Below are 16,912 nucleotides of genomic sequence, written 5' to 3' on the forward strand. Positions count from 1 at the left end.
CACTCTGGTGGCTATTCCAACAGCCAGCCACTTGTTGGGTTAGCTTTCTGTTGGTCCAGACCAGCTGAAGAAAATGCCCACCACTGCTGCCGTCAGTTCCCAGCTGCCATATTCAGCTTCCCTCCCTTCTCTCGTTTCCCCGCTTATTCCAAGGAGCCCAGCTTACTCGTTCCGGTGTGCAGGTCTCTCAGGCATGCATCTGTGTTGAGCAGGGACTTCTTTGTTGAATTATAGGTGGCTATTTTGTTGAAATGTTAGGGGGAGAGGATAGATGTGCCCTTACACTACCATTCCTCTGATGTCACTCCCCCAAATTAAATAAATTTTAATTTAATTTTAAGTAGCCACAGGGGCTAATGGCTACTATCATGGATACTGCAGCTCTAGAAGAAAATTGACTAAAGAGAAATACTAGCTAAATGCAATGGATGAAACTTGGTTGAGACCTGTATAGAAAAATTAGTTATAAATGACAACTTAAGGACAACAATGAATATGGACTAGTATTAGACAATATCGACAATTGTTATTTTCTTTGGTGTGATAACTACCCATAATTCTTAGTATTAAAATACTAGAGGCCCGTAGGGCTGTACTGCCTCTGCTGCTTGGTGGGCGGGGGTCCCTCAGTCTGGCCTGCCCCCTCTCACAGTCCGGGAGCCCTCAGGGGTGGGAGGGGACCTGGTGATCAGGGGAAGGCGATGCTCCCATCACACCTCTGCTGCTGCCACTGCCAGCAGCACAAACCTTGGCCAGCCCTGGTTGCCTGAGCCTCAGGCGGCCTAGGGCAGCTGGGCAACTGCCATCCAAGGCTTGCCTGTGCCTTGGGCCAGCCCTGGGTAGCTGGGAAGCTGCCATCAGAGGCTTTCCTGCACCTCGGACTGGCTCTGGGCGGCTGGGGGGCTGAGGGGACTGGGGGACTCTGAAGGCAGGCACACGGAGCAGTCGGGCCCACCTGGGGGCAGGCCTGGTCGTGCAGTGCGCCTGCCATCCCGACAGGGCTGAGGGGACTTGGTGCCGCCATCTTTTGAGGGTGTGACAGTCAATTAGCATATTCCCTCCTTCTTGGCTGTGGGTGCTGCCATCTTTCTGAGGGTGTGATGGTCAATTAGCATATTTCCTCTTTATTATATAGGAGGCTTAAGTATTAAAGGGTAAAATGTCATGTTGTCTGCTGCTCAGTTTTTAAGTGTCTCTGTGAGTATGAGATTAGAGGAGACTCAGGAGACATGACAACTAAATTCAAATGTATCGTTCTTGATTGGACCCTAGTACCAATAAAGAACATTATTTAAATCTGAATAAAGTCTGTGTAGTTATTTAATGGGATTGTAACAATACTTATTTCTCACATTTAATAATTATTCTATGATTATGTTAGCATTAGGGGAAGCTAGGTGAAGGGTATATGGGATATCTGTACTATTTTTGTAACTATTCTGTAAGTATAAAATTATCTCAAAATAAAAAGTTTTAAAAAAATTGCCCTAAGTATGGCAGGATAGTAAGAAGCTAGTGGGCAAGTGGAATGGGAAAATTGAGACAAGAAAATTAAACAAGGCCAAACAGTTTGGGCAGCTTGCAGCCAGATTGTGAATCACATGACCTTATCTTCCCCAACCAAGGACACTTGAGAGCAAATGGTTTAGACAGCTCCTCCCTAACCAGAGAATGCATAGCTTAAATAACCCTGGCTTGGGAAAATAGAGAACAAAGACCAAAATAATGTCATTTGTGCCAGATAAACACAAGGACAGATAAAGTCTGAGGGACAAACAACAAAATCCCAAAAACTTTGGGATGGTATCACTTGGGGGATATTAGGCAGAAAAGATAGGTGCTAGAGCAGGATGGGGGAAGAGGAGAAAAAGGGGAGTTTATCTCACCCACTAAACAAAGAAGTCAGCTGTTTTAGGTCTTGCTAAACAAGATGACCAGATGTATGTATAAACATTCTGAGATAAGCCACAATAATATAGAAGGAGACTTTGAAACTTAGTCTGCTTCCCAAAATATTTGGCAGCGGAGCTTTGAAACCTATAGGGTGGAGGGTATAAAACCTCTTGAATCCCCACCAGGCAGGGTGCTCAGACTAGCTGAGTGGCCCACTTATCTTTATGCCAACTATATTCTTAATAAATTCACTTGCTTTGCTTCCTTAGAAAATTCACTTACTTTTCTTCTTAAATAAATTTGCTTGCTTTGCTTCAACACTGCTGTTTGTCACTCATTTGAATTCTTTCTCAAGAGCTAAGGAGGGGAGAGCCAACCCCTCCAACTCAGGGGGCTCTCTGGTAGCATAAGAACTACAGGAATTTCATAGGAAAAGTCCAAAATTATTTACACAGTTGGGTTGATAATGCCTCTAGGGTCTGTGCACTGCCTATCTTTGTAGCATGTTTTCTCCTCTTATTCATAGTATCTAGTACCACAAAATTTCATTGCAATAGCCTCAAGCCCTTTGCACATGGTGAGTCTCCACACCCCTCCCCCAACACACTCTTCTGGGGATAATCACTTCCTTACAAAAATTCTCACTCTACCCACCCTCAAGCTCAGATTAATTTCCCTTGCTGCAAATCACATTGCATTCTCGACTTTCTCTTTTGTTGCATGCATTGTTCTTGTTATTTACGTGGCTGATGACTATAAGGGAAGGACTATATCAACAGTGTGGGCAAGCAACTTCATATTTGAATAAATTTAGGGAAGTACTTGAAAAGTTGGTGGAATCATAGTCATGTGTTCATAGTTTCTGACTCATGCATTCAATATTTACTGAGGCACCAGAATACAGTGGTTAATCAAATATACATGGTTCCTACTAGACTGGGAAGATGAGTTATTTAAATAAAATTAGTTACAACTGTGATGCATGGCTGGAATGGTCATTCAACATTGTAGAAGAATGTCCAGATAGATTTCTGCTTTCTATTTTTATTTCTCGAGCGGGAGGTCCTCAAAGTCTGCCTATCAAAAGTCAAGGGAACCCTTTCCCATAAAGTCAAGGGAACCCTTTCCCATAAAGCTCCTCTTCCCAGTCTTTCTGAGGGTCAGACCTATGGACACTCTCACAGCAGAACAAGTGATTCCTAGTCTCAAGTGGGCAACTTGCATTTCTGACTGGGCGAACCTTGATTTTCTGGGCCTCAGCTATCCCAGGGATGATCCCCCCAAACCCTCTCAGAGGAGTTTGGCTAGCTCCTTGGTCTGCTGTTCAATCATTCAACAAATTTATCTTTTGAGCTATGTGCCAGGCACCTTGTAGGAGCAGGGGCTAAAGCAATGAACAAAAGAGACAACACATTTGACCTAATGGAACCTAGAATCTAGTGAGGAGGAAGAAAGTCAATAATAAGAAAAACCAATAAAATCTAAAAAGGCATTTTAGGCAGATATGTGCTAGAATAGGAAGGAAGAGTAATATAATGCATACACGTGTATGTTTGTGGCAAGGTGAACATTTTCAATGGGGCAGCCAGGGAAAACTTCATGGCTTTTGAGCAAAGATGTGAAGGAAGTAAGGAAACCAACTTTGGGGATGTCTGCCATTTCAAGTCAGGAGTGAGCCTGCCACATTCAAGGACCAGCAGGGAGGCCTTGTGGCTGGAGCTGAGTCCCAGATGGGAAGGGAACTAGGAGATGAGTCTGAAAAGCCAGTCACATAGCCCTGGAGGTCACAATGGCCTCTTTATGAAAGAGAAGACAATGTTATGAAGTTCTCATACTAACTTCTCTCACACAATCAATGCAGTGCCCAATTTTGTGATTCTCTGCCCTGTTATCACATAATAAGCCATCAGTCCATTTCCATACTTACTAGGTTCTATTGGAGTTCCACAGCCAGCACAGAAAAAATTCTGGGCTGCTACTACGAGATCCCTCCTAGGTATAGAAAACAATGACAGTTACATGTCAGAAAAGGCCAATGGAGCAGTTTTCACTTATTGGAAAATAAACTGATATCATGATACTTTTCTTGGCTTGGGGCCTTAATTTTGTCATTTTCCCCTTGTGAAGAAATAGAATTACTCAATAGAGTTTTCTAGTTGAAATCCCTGGGTCACTAAAGCAGAAGTTAGTATTACAAATAACACTTCCACCAAGATCTTTAGAGACTTCACACTGCGCATGCACAGGATCCTCTCTCCAGAGAGAACTAGAAACAGGCAATGCAGGGAGAAAGTTCAGGTAGACCAGACACCAAGAGGTGATGTACTTGGGAAGTCCATAAGTGGACCCAAAGAAATTTAAACAAATAAGGATAATGTAAGACAAAACTATATATTTCTGGTGAGAAACCATTTGGTGAAGTGTTTTCTATTGAACTGTTGGTGCCATGACTTCACATGTGATTTGGAAATACAAAATAAGTTATAAAATTTTATTATACTTTAGGGTCAGCAAAAATGGTCATGGCAAAAATATGCAGAACCCTACCCATGTGCCTTTTCTTAACTACAGGAGCTCTCCTCAAGATTAAATTTCTTTTTAAAAAATTGATTTTTATTTCATACTAGAAGCCCGGTGCACGAAATTTGTGCAGTGGGGGCGGGGGAGGGGCGTTCCTCAGCCCAGCCTGCCCCCTCTCACAGTCCAGGAACCCTCAGGGGATGTCCTACTGATGGCTTAGGCCCATTCCCCACAGGGAGCAGGCCTAAGCCGCAGTCTGACCTCCCTCTGCAGGAGGCAACCGGGCTGATCAGGGGAAGGTGCCAGCCCCATCACCCCGCTGCTGCTGCCACTGCTGGCTGCCACAGCCACCAAGGTGTTTTCATCGAAGACTCCAGTCCCTTCACCACAAAAAAATGACAACTTTCTTTAGGCATTTTCAAGATGTCTCTTTCATAGGATATGACTTTTTTTTTTTTTCTATTCTCACCTGAGGATATTTTTCTATTGATATTTAGAGAGTGTGGAAGAAAGAGGGAAAGACAGAGAGAAACATCAATGTGAGAGGCACACTTCGATTGGTTGCCTCCTGCATGAACCCTGACCTGGGCCCTGGCCAGGGAGGAGCCTGCTACCTAGTACATGCCCTTGATCAGAATCAAACCCAGACCCTGCAGTCCGTAGGCTGAGGCTCTATCCACTGAGCAAAACTGGCTAGGGCAGGATATGACATTTCTTAGCCCCTCTAGCAGGGGACTTTGTATTTTCCTCCAGGAGTGAGGTGGAAAAACCCTAGATCACCTTCTTGGATTCTTATTACCCAAGCAACTGGCATACCACAAGCTTAGCCAATGAGCGGTCAGAAAAGGTGTTTCCTCTGCAGCTCTTGCACAGAAGCAGGACTGCTGGTGCACCCTGGCCATGAGGCTGCTGAGGACCAGGCCCCCCTGCGGGTTTGTGTCTCCGCTCCAGGCCCCTGTCTGTTGTTCTCTCAGGCTCCGGGCCCACACCTGGCCCCTCCTCCTGAGCTGGTTGTGACCATTATGGTGTCCCGGCTTAATTTGCATATATATATATATATATATATATATATATATATATATATATATATACACATATATATAGCACTAAAAAACAGAAGGATCCAATCTTTTAAAATTATTGTATATGATTTTTCAGGTTTAATATTAGCCACTTAAAATAGTCCCTTTAAGCCTATTTCAGTTGCTATGTAATGTTCATAATTAAATCTCAACTTGTCAAAACTTACAGAGCCCCTCAAAAGCCAGGTGCCAAGAAAGCTAACTCAGAAAAATATGCCCAACCTACCTTTTCCTAAAAAAAATTTTTCTTTGTCCCTAAGTGTATTATTTTTTTCCTTTTCCTACTTCCAGAGTCAGGTAGGAACTGAGACAGTTTAGGGACTTGGGCCCAGGAATGGAAAAAATAGCGGGTAGGTAGGAAGACAAGTGGCCAGAGGAACACCATATGAGCTGACTTCAAGAATGTCACCACTCCTCCACTCCCTACTTAAAAATGCAGAAGTAGCTGATTTTATTTCCTTATAACTGCCTGATTTCTTACAGGTGTTGTAACTACTGACCACACTCAGTTGATCAAGGTTTGCCTGCTATATGACCTTCCTAAGGTGGTGGTAATGAGCAGTCTGCCATCTTACCTTCACAGTACAGGTGGGAACATGGTTACCAGGCAACTCAGCTGGAAAGTGAAATCACCCCACCCTGAAACAGAAATTCCGCAAGCCTGCCTTTTTCAAGAAGCCCACCTCTTTCAAGAAGAACTGCCTTTTTGCACAAGCCTGCTTTGTCCCCAGCTCAGAAAAGGAGCAAAGCAGAGCCAACCCTCAGGGCCAGTTCAGATTTCCTTCCTTTACTCTGTGCTGCCTCCCTTGTGCTCCAGCATAAGCTTAATAAAACCTGCCTGTGGATGAAAGGGGCCACATGCTAACCTGACAAGCCCAGGGAAGGTCTGCATGGTGGCCTTGCAAACTCAGAGACTTAAAGTAAACCTAAAGGATGGTCTGAAATTAAAACTTTTTAACTAAAAGCAATTTATGGCAGGTAGTCATGTCCTAAGTTAGACTCTTTCCTGAAAAAGTCAATCCCCTTAGTTAAGGGGAGCTGGGTGCCTGTCCGCTGGTGCACTAGGCCTTTCAGAAGGTGCCTGAGCGGACAGGCACCCAGCTCCCATGCTTTCGCTTTCGATCGCTGGTGCACCAGGCCTTTCAGAAGCCTCCGGCATGGCGGAGGCTTCTGAAAGGCCTGGTTCCTGAGCGGACAGGCACCCAGCTCCCCTGCTTTTGATGGTCCACGGCGGGACGTGGGCTCGCTGCCCCAGAGGCCCCTTCTGTGCTGCAGCACAGCCATGGTGCAGACGCTGAGCTCGCGCCACTGCTGGTGACGCAGCTCAGCGTCCCACCGGCCCAATCGGCCACCCCGGCCACCTCGAGTCCCGCCCCCCCGCGCCTCCTGGCCAGTCGTGGGCATAGCGAAGGTACGGTCAATTTGCATATTTGTCTATTATTAGGTAGGATGTCTGATAATTTCTCAGTGGTTTCTTCTCAATTTCTATATTGGGGAACCCAAGAACCCCAACATGGGTAACAGAGCTAACTTGTTCTAACTGGACTGGAAGCCCAAACTGCAACCCCAACTTACTTCTGTGGTGGATGAACATTAACTATGACTTGAAATCTAGGGGGTGCCCAGTCTTCTGTCCCTCTGATCCTTGAGTTAAATTTAATTTCCTCTCCTAAATCCACACTGGATTCAAAGTCTTTTCGGACATGCTCTTCATTTACAACCTGCATAACAAGAGAGAATTTAGGAACTTAAACAAGCCTATTTCAGGAACTGAAATTAAAAGAGCACTCAAATGTGTTTCCAACATTAAAACTTACCATGATAAATTAAAACTGCTTTCAACTGAACTAAAGGACATGGCAAGAGCCCTTCATGTATCTGAAGCCATCTGGAGAAAAATTGTTTAAAACACCACCCAGCTGAGGTCACTTTTCTTTGTTTCTTAGTTATTTTAGTATTTCATTTGTTTCCAGACTTCAAATTATTGCAAGTAGGTCACTGTGACCTGCAATGCTTTTATAGATAGCATTTTAGTAAATAGGCTGATAGATGCTGCCAATCAGAACCTTCTGTGGTTGTCAGACTTCCCCAGAAACATCTTTCAAGACCATTCCCCTGCTTGGCTCCCCTCCGAACCATTAAATTTCCTATTATCATTTAAAATCTAAACTCCTCAAATCAGCATTCTAGGTCCTCCATAGTTGGGCCACTAGTATTCAAGCCTTATTTCCCAGGATCACCACTGCCCTCCCCCAACCCACCAACACACACACAAACAGGCAAACACATGCTATCCAACCACACCAAATCTCTCTGCTCAATAAACACCTCACACACCTCAATGTCATTTTTGCTCCAGCTGACCTTTGCCTCCTTTGCATTTCCAGAGATTTTTGCCTACCCCTAGTTTATTTGTTTATTTAATTTTATTAAATTTATTGAGTATAGGAGGGCTACTTCTATTTTAGCCTTTGCCACAAAGTTCTCTGTCCCCCATGAGCTGCATGCTGCCAAGGGCAGAGTGGTCTACAGGGAACTGTGGTCGGCAGTTAGACAGACAGGAGCAGAGCAAGGACGATGGGCCAGGTACAGAAGGTCACCGGGGTGGGAAGCCCCAGGTGCCTAACAAAGGACAATTGTAGGGTGGGACCTTGTCCCCAGGGTGACCTTTCCTCCCCTAGCATATGTCTGGTCATGAGATTTGGACCAGTACCTCCTGACCTGCCCTCCCTAGAGATAACATCTATGCCTAAAGTTGTATCACAGCTCCAGGCCCAGATAAGCAACAAAACCAGCCACAACTGTCCTCATGACCTGTTGCACCGAATAATGACCCCTGCCTGGTCCTTGCCAATCAATCAGTGGAAACCTAGACCCTGAAAGGACACACCCGGAAAACTGCTGAATATTCTATTGAGATCTTCCCCTGGGACGCCCCTAAAATCTCCACCCTTAAAACCCTTAGGACAGAGGACCCTGCCAGCTCCAGGGACTCCAGGGACTCCAGGGACTCCAGGGACTCCAGGGAGAGCGCTGTCTCTCCCTCCAGGGAGGGAGAAGGAGAGCATGCTTTCCCTGTGCCTTTTCATTCCCCTTTCCCCTCCTTCTCCCTGCCCCAGGCACATTGCTGTTAGCTTCCTCACTCCCAAGCTCCAAGGGCCCTTCCTTTACCTCTATAACTTGTTTCCTCAGCCCATTTCTTCTAGAAATGACTTTTTCTACTTCTGTAATTCACCCCAAAAATGTTTGGGTCTTGGCTCTGAATTCTTTCCTAGCCAGAACCCAAGTACTGAGGTTGCTGAACCCAGGTTTGGTCTGACCCCACCAGTCAGACACCTGGTACCTCAGAACCAGCCTGGACTTTCAAATTAGGCAGCATGAGGCATAACTCCTGCTGATACATGAGGAGTATCTAAATCTTACCTATAATAAGATTTAAAAATATATTTTTTAATTGATTTCAGAGAGGAAGGAAGAGGGAGATATAGAAAGGGGGCAGGAGGGAAGGATCTAGTCATATCCGAGGAGTATCTAAATTTTACCTACACTGACCAGCCCTGCTGGGTGTCTTAATATAAAAATGATAATATAAAAATGATAATAGCATCTGCCTAATAGGACACATGAGAATTAAAATGTGAATTTCTGGTGCATAATAAATACTCAATAAATTTCAGATTCATCCTTCCTTTCAATTCCTCCCCCAACACCCAGTGACTAAGGAAACGCATACATGTCTGAAGTGAATAGCAGGCGAAATGTGAATTTAGGAAACTTCCATTCAAAGTCAACTTTTTTTGATACTTACTATGGAGCCAGATGCATTCAGGGAAACGGCCAGCTGATAATTAACTTCTGACAACATCCAGCACTTACGGAATACTTGGTACAATTCTTTGGCTATTAGCTCAGCCGAATTGAAGTTTGGCTCATAAATAACACTGAAATGTAAGAGATGCAAAAAATTAACAATTATATTCATGAGGAGTATAAGGTTCTTCTTCAGATTTTCAACTATCTTTCCCTCTCCAAAAACTCAGAGGAGGCATCATATAAGAGACCATGCATCAACCATGGTACCAACAGTTATCTTACTCAACACAATTCCTCCATGTTCAACAGAGCAGCTTTATTTAGTGAGGGTGCCAAGACTGAGAGGTATAGTGAAAAGAGCACTGGATTTAGAGTTAGAAGACCTAAGTTCAAATCCTACCTCTGTTATTTAACAGTATTGTGCCCTGAGGCACACCCTGTCTGAACCTTAGTTTGTACATCTTTAAAATGGGGTTTTAAAAAGCCTATCCATGAGGATTACATTAGAATGTATACGAATGTATACAAAAGTCTTTTAAACACGATAAAAACATTGTAGAAACTTGAGTGGTGATTGTTGCATTTCAACTGACTGAACTTGGCCTGAGATGTTCACAGAGGCCTGGAGTTCAGTATCTCAGAGGTGATGGCCCAGGGGCCTATGTGAAGGAGGACATGAAGGGGAGATACCTCTTAGAGGAGCTACAGGAACATCCACAGGTTTCTGTGGTATTGCTGAACTCTCCAAGTTCTGTGGAAAAATAGAAGAAAGAGTAGAGAGGTCTTTTAGTCTGTTCCACTTAATCACAGTCAATTTTATAAGCACACAAAAATAGCTCCCCTTCATTTCAGAAAGAACCACTTATTCAGCATCTTCATAGTCAGTGTCTTTTGAGTTTCTATTATGAGGCTACAGCTAATAACCAAAGACGGAATTTCAAAATATACTCACCTGGCCTGGCCAGTGTGGCTCAGTGATTGACTGTCAACCTATTAACCAGGAGGCCATGGTTCGATTCCCAGTCAGAGCACATGCCTGGGTTGTGGGTTCAATCCCCAGTGGGGGATGTGCAGGAGGCAGCCAACCAATGATTCTCTCTCATCATTAATGTTTCTTTTCTTTTTTTAAAAAAAATAGCATTTAAAATATATATTTTTATTGATTTCAGAGAGGAAGGGAGAGGGGGAGATAGAAAGGGGACAGGAGGGAGGGATCTAGTCAGATCCGAGGAGTATCTAAATCTTACCTACAATAACAAATTTATCAAAGTCACATTTGCAGGCCTCTTTCACCACATCACAGTAAGTCGGTGTTTTAACAATTGGGCTGACTTGTAATACAGCACAACCTAGAGAAAGAAAGAAAAGGGGGTTTCACCAACAAGAAAAAAAGTACACAATCTGTAACATGCAACTCTATAGAAGTTAGGAATAAAAAGGGCTAAGAATTTTAAAATTCAGCTTCAAGAATTTTTTTAAAAAGCAACTGTAGTAAGCAGCGAAAACAGCACCAGGTGTTAGATCAGCGGAGTCAGAACAAACCTTCATTCAGCAACTTCGGTAATGGAGTTCTGGCTAGGAAAGAATTCAGAGCCAAGACTGAAATTACTAGAGAAATTTTATTTAGAAAGTCATAGAGTTAGAAGAAGTGAGCTATAGAAGAAATGAGCTCAGGAAACAAGTTACAGAGGAAAAAGAAGGGTCCTTGGAGCTTAGGAGAAAGAGAGAAGCCAGGAAAATGAGCCTTGCGGGAAGAAGAGTGGGAGGGGTGGGGAAAGGCACTGGTGTTGCTTGTCTGGTTTTGCTGCTTCTCTGGGCCTGGAGCTGAAATACAACTGAGGCTTAGATGAATTTGATGCAGGTCAAAACCTCCTTGTCCTGGGAGCTTAATGCTTAAGGGCTATTCTCTGCCCCCGTTGTTTGTTTTCCTTCTGAGGGGTGGGTGTCTAGCCTATATGCCTAGCAACAGGCCATGGGAGGATAGGTCAGGGGAGGGTCCGAACCGCATGACCAGTGTTATAAAGGTCAGAGGGTCTAAATCGCATGACCAGCAATATGCTAGGGAAGAAAAGGTCACCCTGGGGATAAGGTTCTTGTTTTCCCAGTTTTATCCTTTGCTAGACATCCAGAGCTTTTTACCCCGGTGACCTTCTGTAGCACCTGAACCATCATCCTTGCTCTGCTCATGTCTAACTGCCTACCACACAAGGAACTATTTTTGTGTTGTTCTTACATTCACTATCACTAAGTAAAACACACTGAGTCTGTGGGAGTTCATAAAAGTAATTTGCCTGCTTTTACATATGTTTGAAAATTCCAATAATACAAAGGTTTAAAAAATGGTAGCGGGGAAAAAAAATTCAGCTTCACAGTGAGGGAAAGAATATAGGTGACATAAACACTGTACTGAGTTGAATAGTGTGGCATCCTCCCTCCACCCCCACCCCCCCAAAAAAATCATGTCTACCCAGAAACAGTGAATGTAGCCTTATTTGGAAATAGGGTCTTTGCAAGATGAGGTCCTACTGGAGTAGAATGAGCCCTAAATCCAATGACTGGTCATAAAAAGAGGGAAATTTGGATACAGACACAGATATATATAGAGAGAAAGATGTGAAGATGGAGGCAGAGAATGGGTGATGCGCCTACAAGCCAAGGAACATCAAGGATTACCAGGAACAACCAGAAGCTGGGAGAGAGAGCAGATTCTCCCTCAGAGTCTCCAGAAGGATCCAACCCTTCCCACAACTTCATTTCTGACTTCTGGACTCCATAAATGTGAGACAATAAGTTTCTATTATTTTAAGATACCTAGTTCATGGTATTTTGTCACAGCAGCCCTAGGAAACTAATAAAATATGTACATACTTTTCTATCCCTAATACCAGTCTGGGGAATTGTCGTAAGAATGTCATTAAAAAGAAAATTTAATGAAAGAGGAAGACTTTGGGACCTGGCTGGATAGCTCAGTTGGTTAGAGTATCATCCCAACACACCAAAGTTGCGGGTTCTATCTCTGGTCAGGGCAACCAATGAATGCATAAATAAGTGGAACAACTAATCAATCTCTCTCCCTCTTCTTTCTCTCTCAAATCAATAAATACTTTTTTTTTAAAGAAAGAAGAAGGCTTTGATCACCAAGGAGCTATTTGTAGTCTATTTAAAATACTGAAAGCTACTTTAGTGCCAAATAATAGGGAATTGATATTGTAAATCACTGTTAACTCAAGAAATAACATCATTGAAAAATGTGAAAGTCATAACAACTTGAAAAAATGGACATGAAATACTGTTAATATAATCATACTAGTGTTCCAGTGCACGTATTTGTGCACATTGAAAGGAAATTAATTAGAAGAAATATTTTAATATCGCTATTCACATTTTGCTAATGAAAAAAAAATAGGATTCTACTGAGTCTCCTATCTACCTACTCTAAGAGTTCTGTGAGGATCAAATGAGATGAGGCATATGCAAAAGCTTCACAAACATTTGGTTAAAGTGTAAAATGTTTGCACCTGGCTATAAAGCAAGTCAGGTTCCTGGGCTGAAGAAACTCCAAGGAGGCTAGTCACTAGGGAGAGGAAGTGGAGTGCTGCTATGTGACATCATTACCCAGCGCCCACAGTGACCATTTCTGGGCTGGGCTGGGCTGTGGGCCACATTTTGCACCATGGGGTTTTGGCAGCGTTGGCTGCAATTTGGTGGGGTGTCACTCCGGGGTGATGGCGGGACCTATGACCCACTTGGGGGAAGCTGAGTGTTGCTTTGTGGGCACCACACCATTTATTTTTAAATGGCCAGTGTGTGTGATGGCAGCTTCTGCATTGAGCATCTGCCCCCTGGTGGCCAGTGTGCATCATAGCTACCAGTCAGACAGATGGACACTTAGTCTTTGATATAGATAGATTAGTGATGTAATTACATTAATATGAGCATATAATTACTGTAAAACTGAATTCACTTGAATAAACATAGAAATGAACACAGGTGTTTAGCGAAATAGTGTAGTCCATGTGTTACAGAGAGGTTATGTGAGTGGGCTTCATAGTTGACTGGCCAGTTTAACACTGCATTGGCCCATCCCAGCCAGGTGACAGTAGGCAATAAACGTCTCAGCTTTGGTTTCCTCATGGATAAAATGGGGGCAATGCCACCTATTTCCGTCTTTCCCACAATCTTTTGACCATGATCCACAGTAGAAACAATTTACATTGCAACTTAGTGTAAGCACAAACATATGTAACTGTTAAAAAAGTTCCAAGAAGCACTCCTTGCTCATCCTCACTGACCTCACTGAGGTGCACACTGATACTTTCTTTTCTTTTTTCTTTTTTTCAATTTAATGCTCTCATGACCAACCTGCAATTTAAATATATTTTTATTGATTTCAGGTTAGTGAGAGGGAGAGAGATATAGAAACATCAATGATGAGAGAATCATTGATCAGCAGCCTCCTGCACGCCCCACACTGGGGATCGAGCTCACAGCTCGGGCATGTGCCCTGAACGGGAATCTAACCATGATCTCTTAGTTCATAGGTCAATGCTCAACCACTGAGCCATGCTGGCAAGGCCCAACTTGCAATTTAAAGAATTGACCTACCTCATGGAGTAGCATCTGTCACCATCATGTGATTAGGAGGAGAAGATGGTGGCACCTCCTCCCAGGGCCAGATTGGAAATAAAACTAAACTGGGGAACATTCACCTGGAATTACCAACTGAAGTCCAGCTGAGGAGAAGACATAACAAGGAAGGGCAGAAAACACCTGGAGCCTGGAAGGAAGGGGAGGTTACAAGAGGGGCTCACCCAGCTTCCACAGGCAGTAGGCCAAGAGTGAGGAGGAATCTGATGGCTCCACAGGCCGGAGCACCAGAGCCAAGAGCTTCTAGCCATGAAAGGAAGGGGGCTTCTATCTCCTGGGAAGACCAGAGCTGGTTGAAGATAAAGCCACATTTTTATTTATTTTTTAATCCAGAGCACAGGATTTTTTTTGTAGCTATTCACTAGAGGCTTTGATGGAGAGAGAGCAATGTGGACTGGAGATGCCTGAGGAGAGGCTGGGGTGGGAAGCATTCGGGGTAGATGTGGAAAAGTGGCAGCCAGGAGATCTGCAATCTGTCATAAACCCCCAAATTGAAGCGGCCATTTTTCCTGAGATGTGTAGACCCCACCCAGAAGCCACAGCTCAGGACAAGTCAAATACCCCACCCCAGGGGATACAGCTTGCCCCACCCTCAGGAACCTGCTTCCACACTCTGCATCTCAATCACTGTAGAGGAGATGGCAGCAGAGGCCAAGCCTGGGGGTTTAAACGGTCTCAGGGAGCCTCAGTGATTGGTTTGGGGGTGGAGCTGTCCGCCCCACCGTCCTGGGAACCTGACTGGTGCTCACTCTTCACAGGAGAGCTGATAGAAACTCCCATTTTCTAGCAGAACCCACTAGACTGTATACAAGGATCTCTACCCAGCTAAGGACAGTGAAATATTCTGGAACACTCTCACAGGAGTAGCTCTGGGGAAACACACCCACCACTTTCCCTGAAATCTGAAAGGCACCGCCCCCCCCCCACCCCTCCCACCCCCCTCCCCACACACACAGAAGACCCAGAGGTCTAGACTTCCAATTCCACCAAAATCCCTTTCAAAAATAGCCTTTTCATGTATTAAGACTGACAGCTGGCTGGCAGGAGAAGGCAGGTGGAGGCAGAATGCAGGGAAATGAGGAAGCTTGCTAACTGGGTTTTGTGCTGCTAACAAACAGGCCTGAGAGTGCAGCTTGGACCCTCCCTTGTGCAGTCAAGTGCTGTGGGGACAGACACAAACTCTGGATCACTTAAAGCTTGTAACAGGTTACTGATAGCCAAACGTGGACAGCTCTGACATTGGCTAGCACCAAAGTACCTCCCAAGAGGCCCAGACTTGGGAGACAAAACAGTCAGCCTCAGCCAACAGAAGAGCAGGATCCAAAGGGAGCTCCCAGGAGGCACTAAACTCTGCTGAGACGAATGCCATTTCACTGTTTTTTCCCTGCATTATCTTCTTTATTGCTTTGTTATTATTCTATCCTTTCTTTTTTTCTTTCATATATCTAATTTTTCTTTCATTTTCTTACTCTATTTTTTCTTCTTTCTCCTGCTTTCTCTTTCTTATTTTTTGTATTTCTTCTTTCTCATCTTTTTTTCCATTTCATAATTTATTTTCCTCTTTTCTTTTATACCATTTTCTTCCCCTACTCCTTATTCTTATTTTCTTTCACCTCTGCACTTTCATATCCCTTTTTCTTCCCTGTATTTTCCTTCTTGTAGATTTTCTTTTCTTTTTTAATTATTCTTGTTCTCTTTCCTAATTCTCTTTTCTTTTGTGGTTGCTTTTGTTGTTGTTGTTGTTGTAGGGGCATATTGTATGTTTTTGTTTTGTTTCTTGTTTTGTTGTGTTGTGTTTTGCTCTGTCCTGTCACAATAGCTCACACAACATAGTCGGGGATAAACCTCACAGTCAGCCAGCCTGAGAAGAGATCCAACCCATGAATGGAACAATTGTAATCAAGGCCAAATTACAACAGGAGAGCCCAAATAAACCAAAGGACATTCCTAGAGCACCCAGTTCAGAAGATTAAAGAGGCTGCACCACAGAACACTTACTACATAAGGCCACCCCACGAAGATGGGGGAAGCATAACAGTTTGAACTAACACATGGAAACAAATATAAATGGGCAGCAAAAATGGGGGGACAAACAAACAAACTTCAAATGAAAGAAAAGGAGGAAACTCCAGAAAAATATTTACATGAAATGGAGGCAAGCAATTTATCAGACATAGAGCTCAAAGTAATGGTTATAAGGATGCCCGAGGAACTTAGTAAGAATTATAAGAAACTAAGTGGGAACTACAACAGCATAAAAAAAGAAATAGAAACCATGAACAAGACCAGTCAGAAATGAAGAATAATATATCTGACATCAAGAATACACTAAAAGGGCCTTAGCTGGTTTGGCTCAGTGGATAGAGGATCGGCCTGCAGACTGAAGAGTCCTGGGTTCGATTCTAGTCAAGGGCACATGCCCAGGATGTGGGCTTGATCCCCAGTGGGGGCTTGCAGGAGGCAGCTGATCAATGATTCTCATCATTGATGTTTCTATCTCTTTCTCCCTCTTCTTTCCTCTCTGAAATCAACAAAAATATATATTTTTAAAAAGAATACACTAAAAGGAATCAAAAGTAGATGGAATGAGGCAGAAGATCGAATTAGTGATTTGGAAGACAATGTAGAAAAAGACACCCAATTAGAGCAGAAAAAAAAAAGAATTAAAAAGCAGGAGTATAGTTTAAGGCAACTTTGGGACAACATGAAACAGAACAATATCTGCAACACAGGGGTAAGAGAAAGAGAAGAAAATAAGGTATAGAGAATCTATTTAAAGAAATAATGGCAGAAAACTTCCCTAACCTGGTGAAGAAAAAAGTCACATAAGTTCAGGAAACACAAAGAGTTCCAATCAAGATAAACCTAAGGAGGCCCAGTCAAGACATATCATAATTAAAATGACAAACCTTAAAGACAAAGCATCTTAAAAGCAGCAAGAGAGAGAGACAAAAAAA

At 43.5% G+C, this 16,912-nt stretch overlaps 1 protein-coding gene across 8 annotated transcripts in view; it reads right to left on the reverse strand.

The window, feature by feature from the left end:
- Positions 1-16,912, reverse strand: part of RUBCNL (rubicon like autophagy enhancer) — a 75,081-nt gene that overhangs the window by 16,667 nt on the left and 41,502 nt on the right. For all 8 annotated transcript variants that reach the window (XM_079778882.1, XM_079778879.1, XM_079778880.1 and 5 more), the window contains 5 exons: positions 10,556-10,657; positions 9,999-10,059; positions 9,304-9,436; positions 7,071-7,216; positions 3,821-3,885 (listed from right to left, as the gene is read on the reverse strand). In XM_079778882.1, coding sequence (XP_079635008.1) covers positions 3,821-3,885; positions 7,071-7,216; positions 9,304-9,436; positions 9,999-10,059; positions 10,556-10,657 — 507 coding nt within the window. The remainder of the gene's footprint in view (positions 1-3,820; positions 3,886-7,070; positions 7,217-9,303; positions 9,437-9,998; positions 10,060-10,555; positions 10,658-16,912) is intronic.

The sequence above is a fragment of the Cnephaeus nilssonii genome (assembly GCF_951640355.1).
Source record: "Cnephaeus nilssonii genome assembly, chromosome: 8".
Classification (NCBI taxonomy): domain Eukaryota; kingdom Metazoa; phylum Chordata; class Mammalia; order Chiroptera; family Vespertilionidae; genus Cnephaeus; species Cnephaeus nilssonii.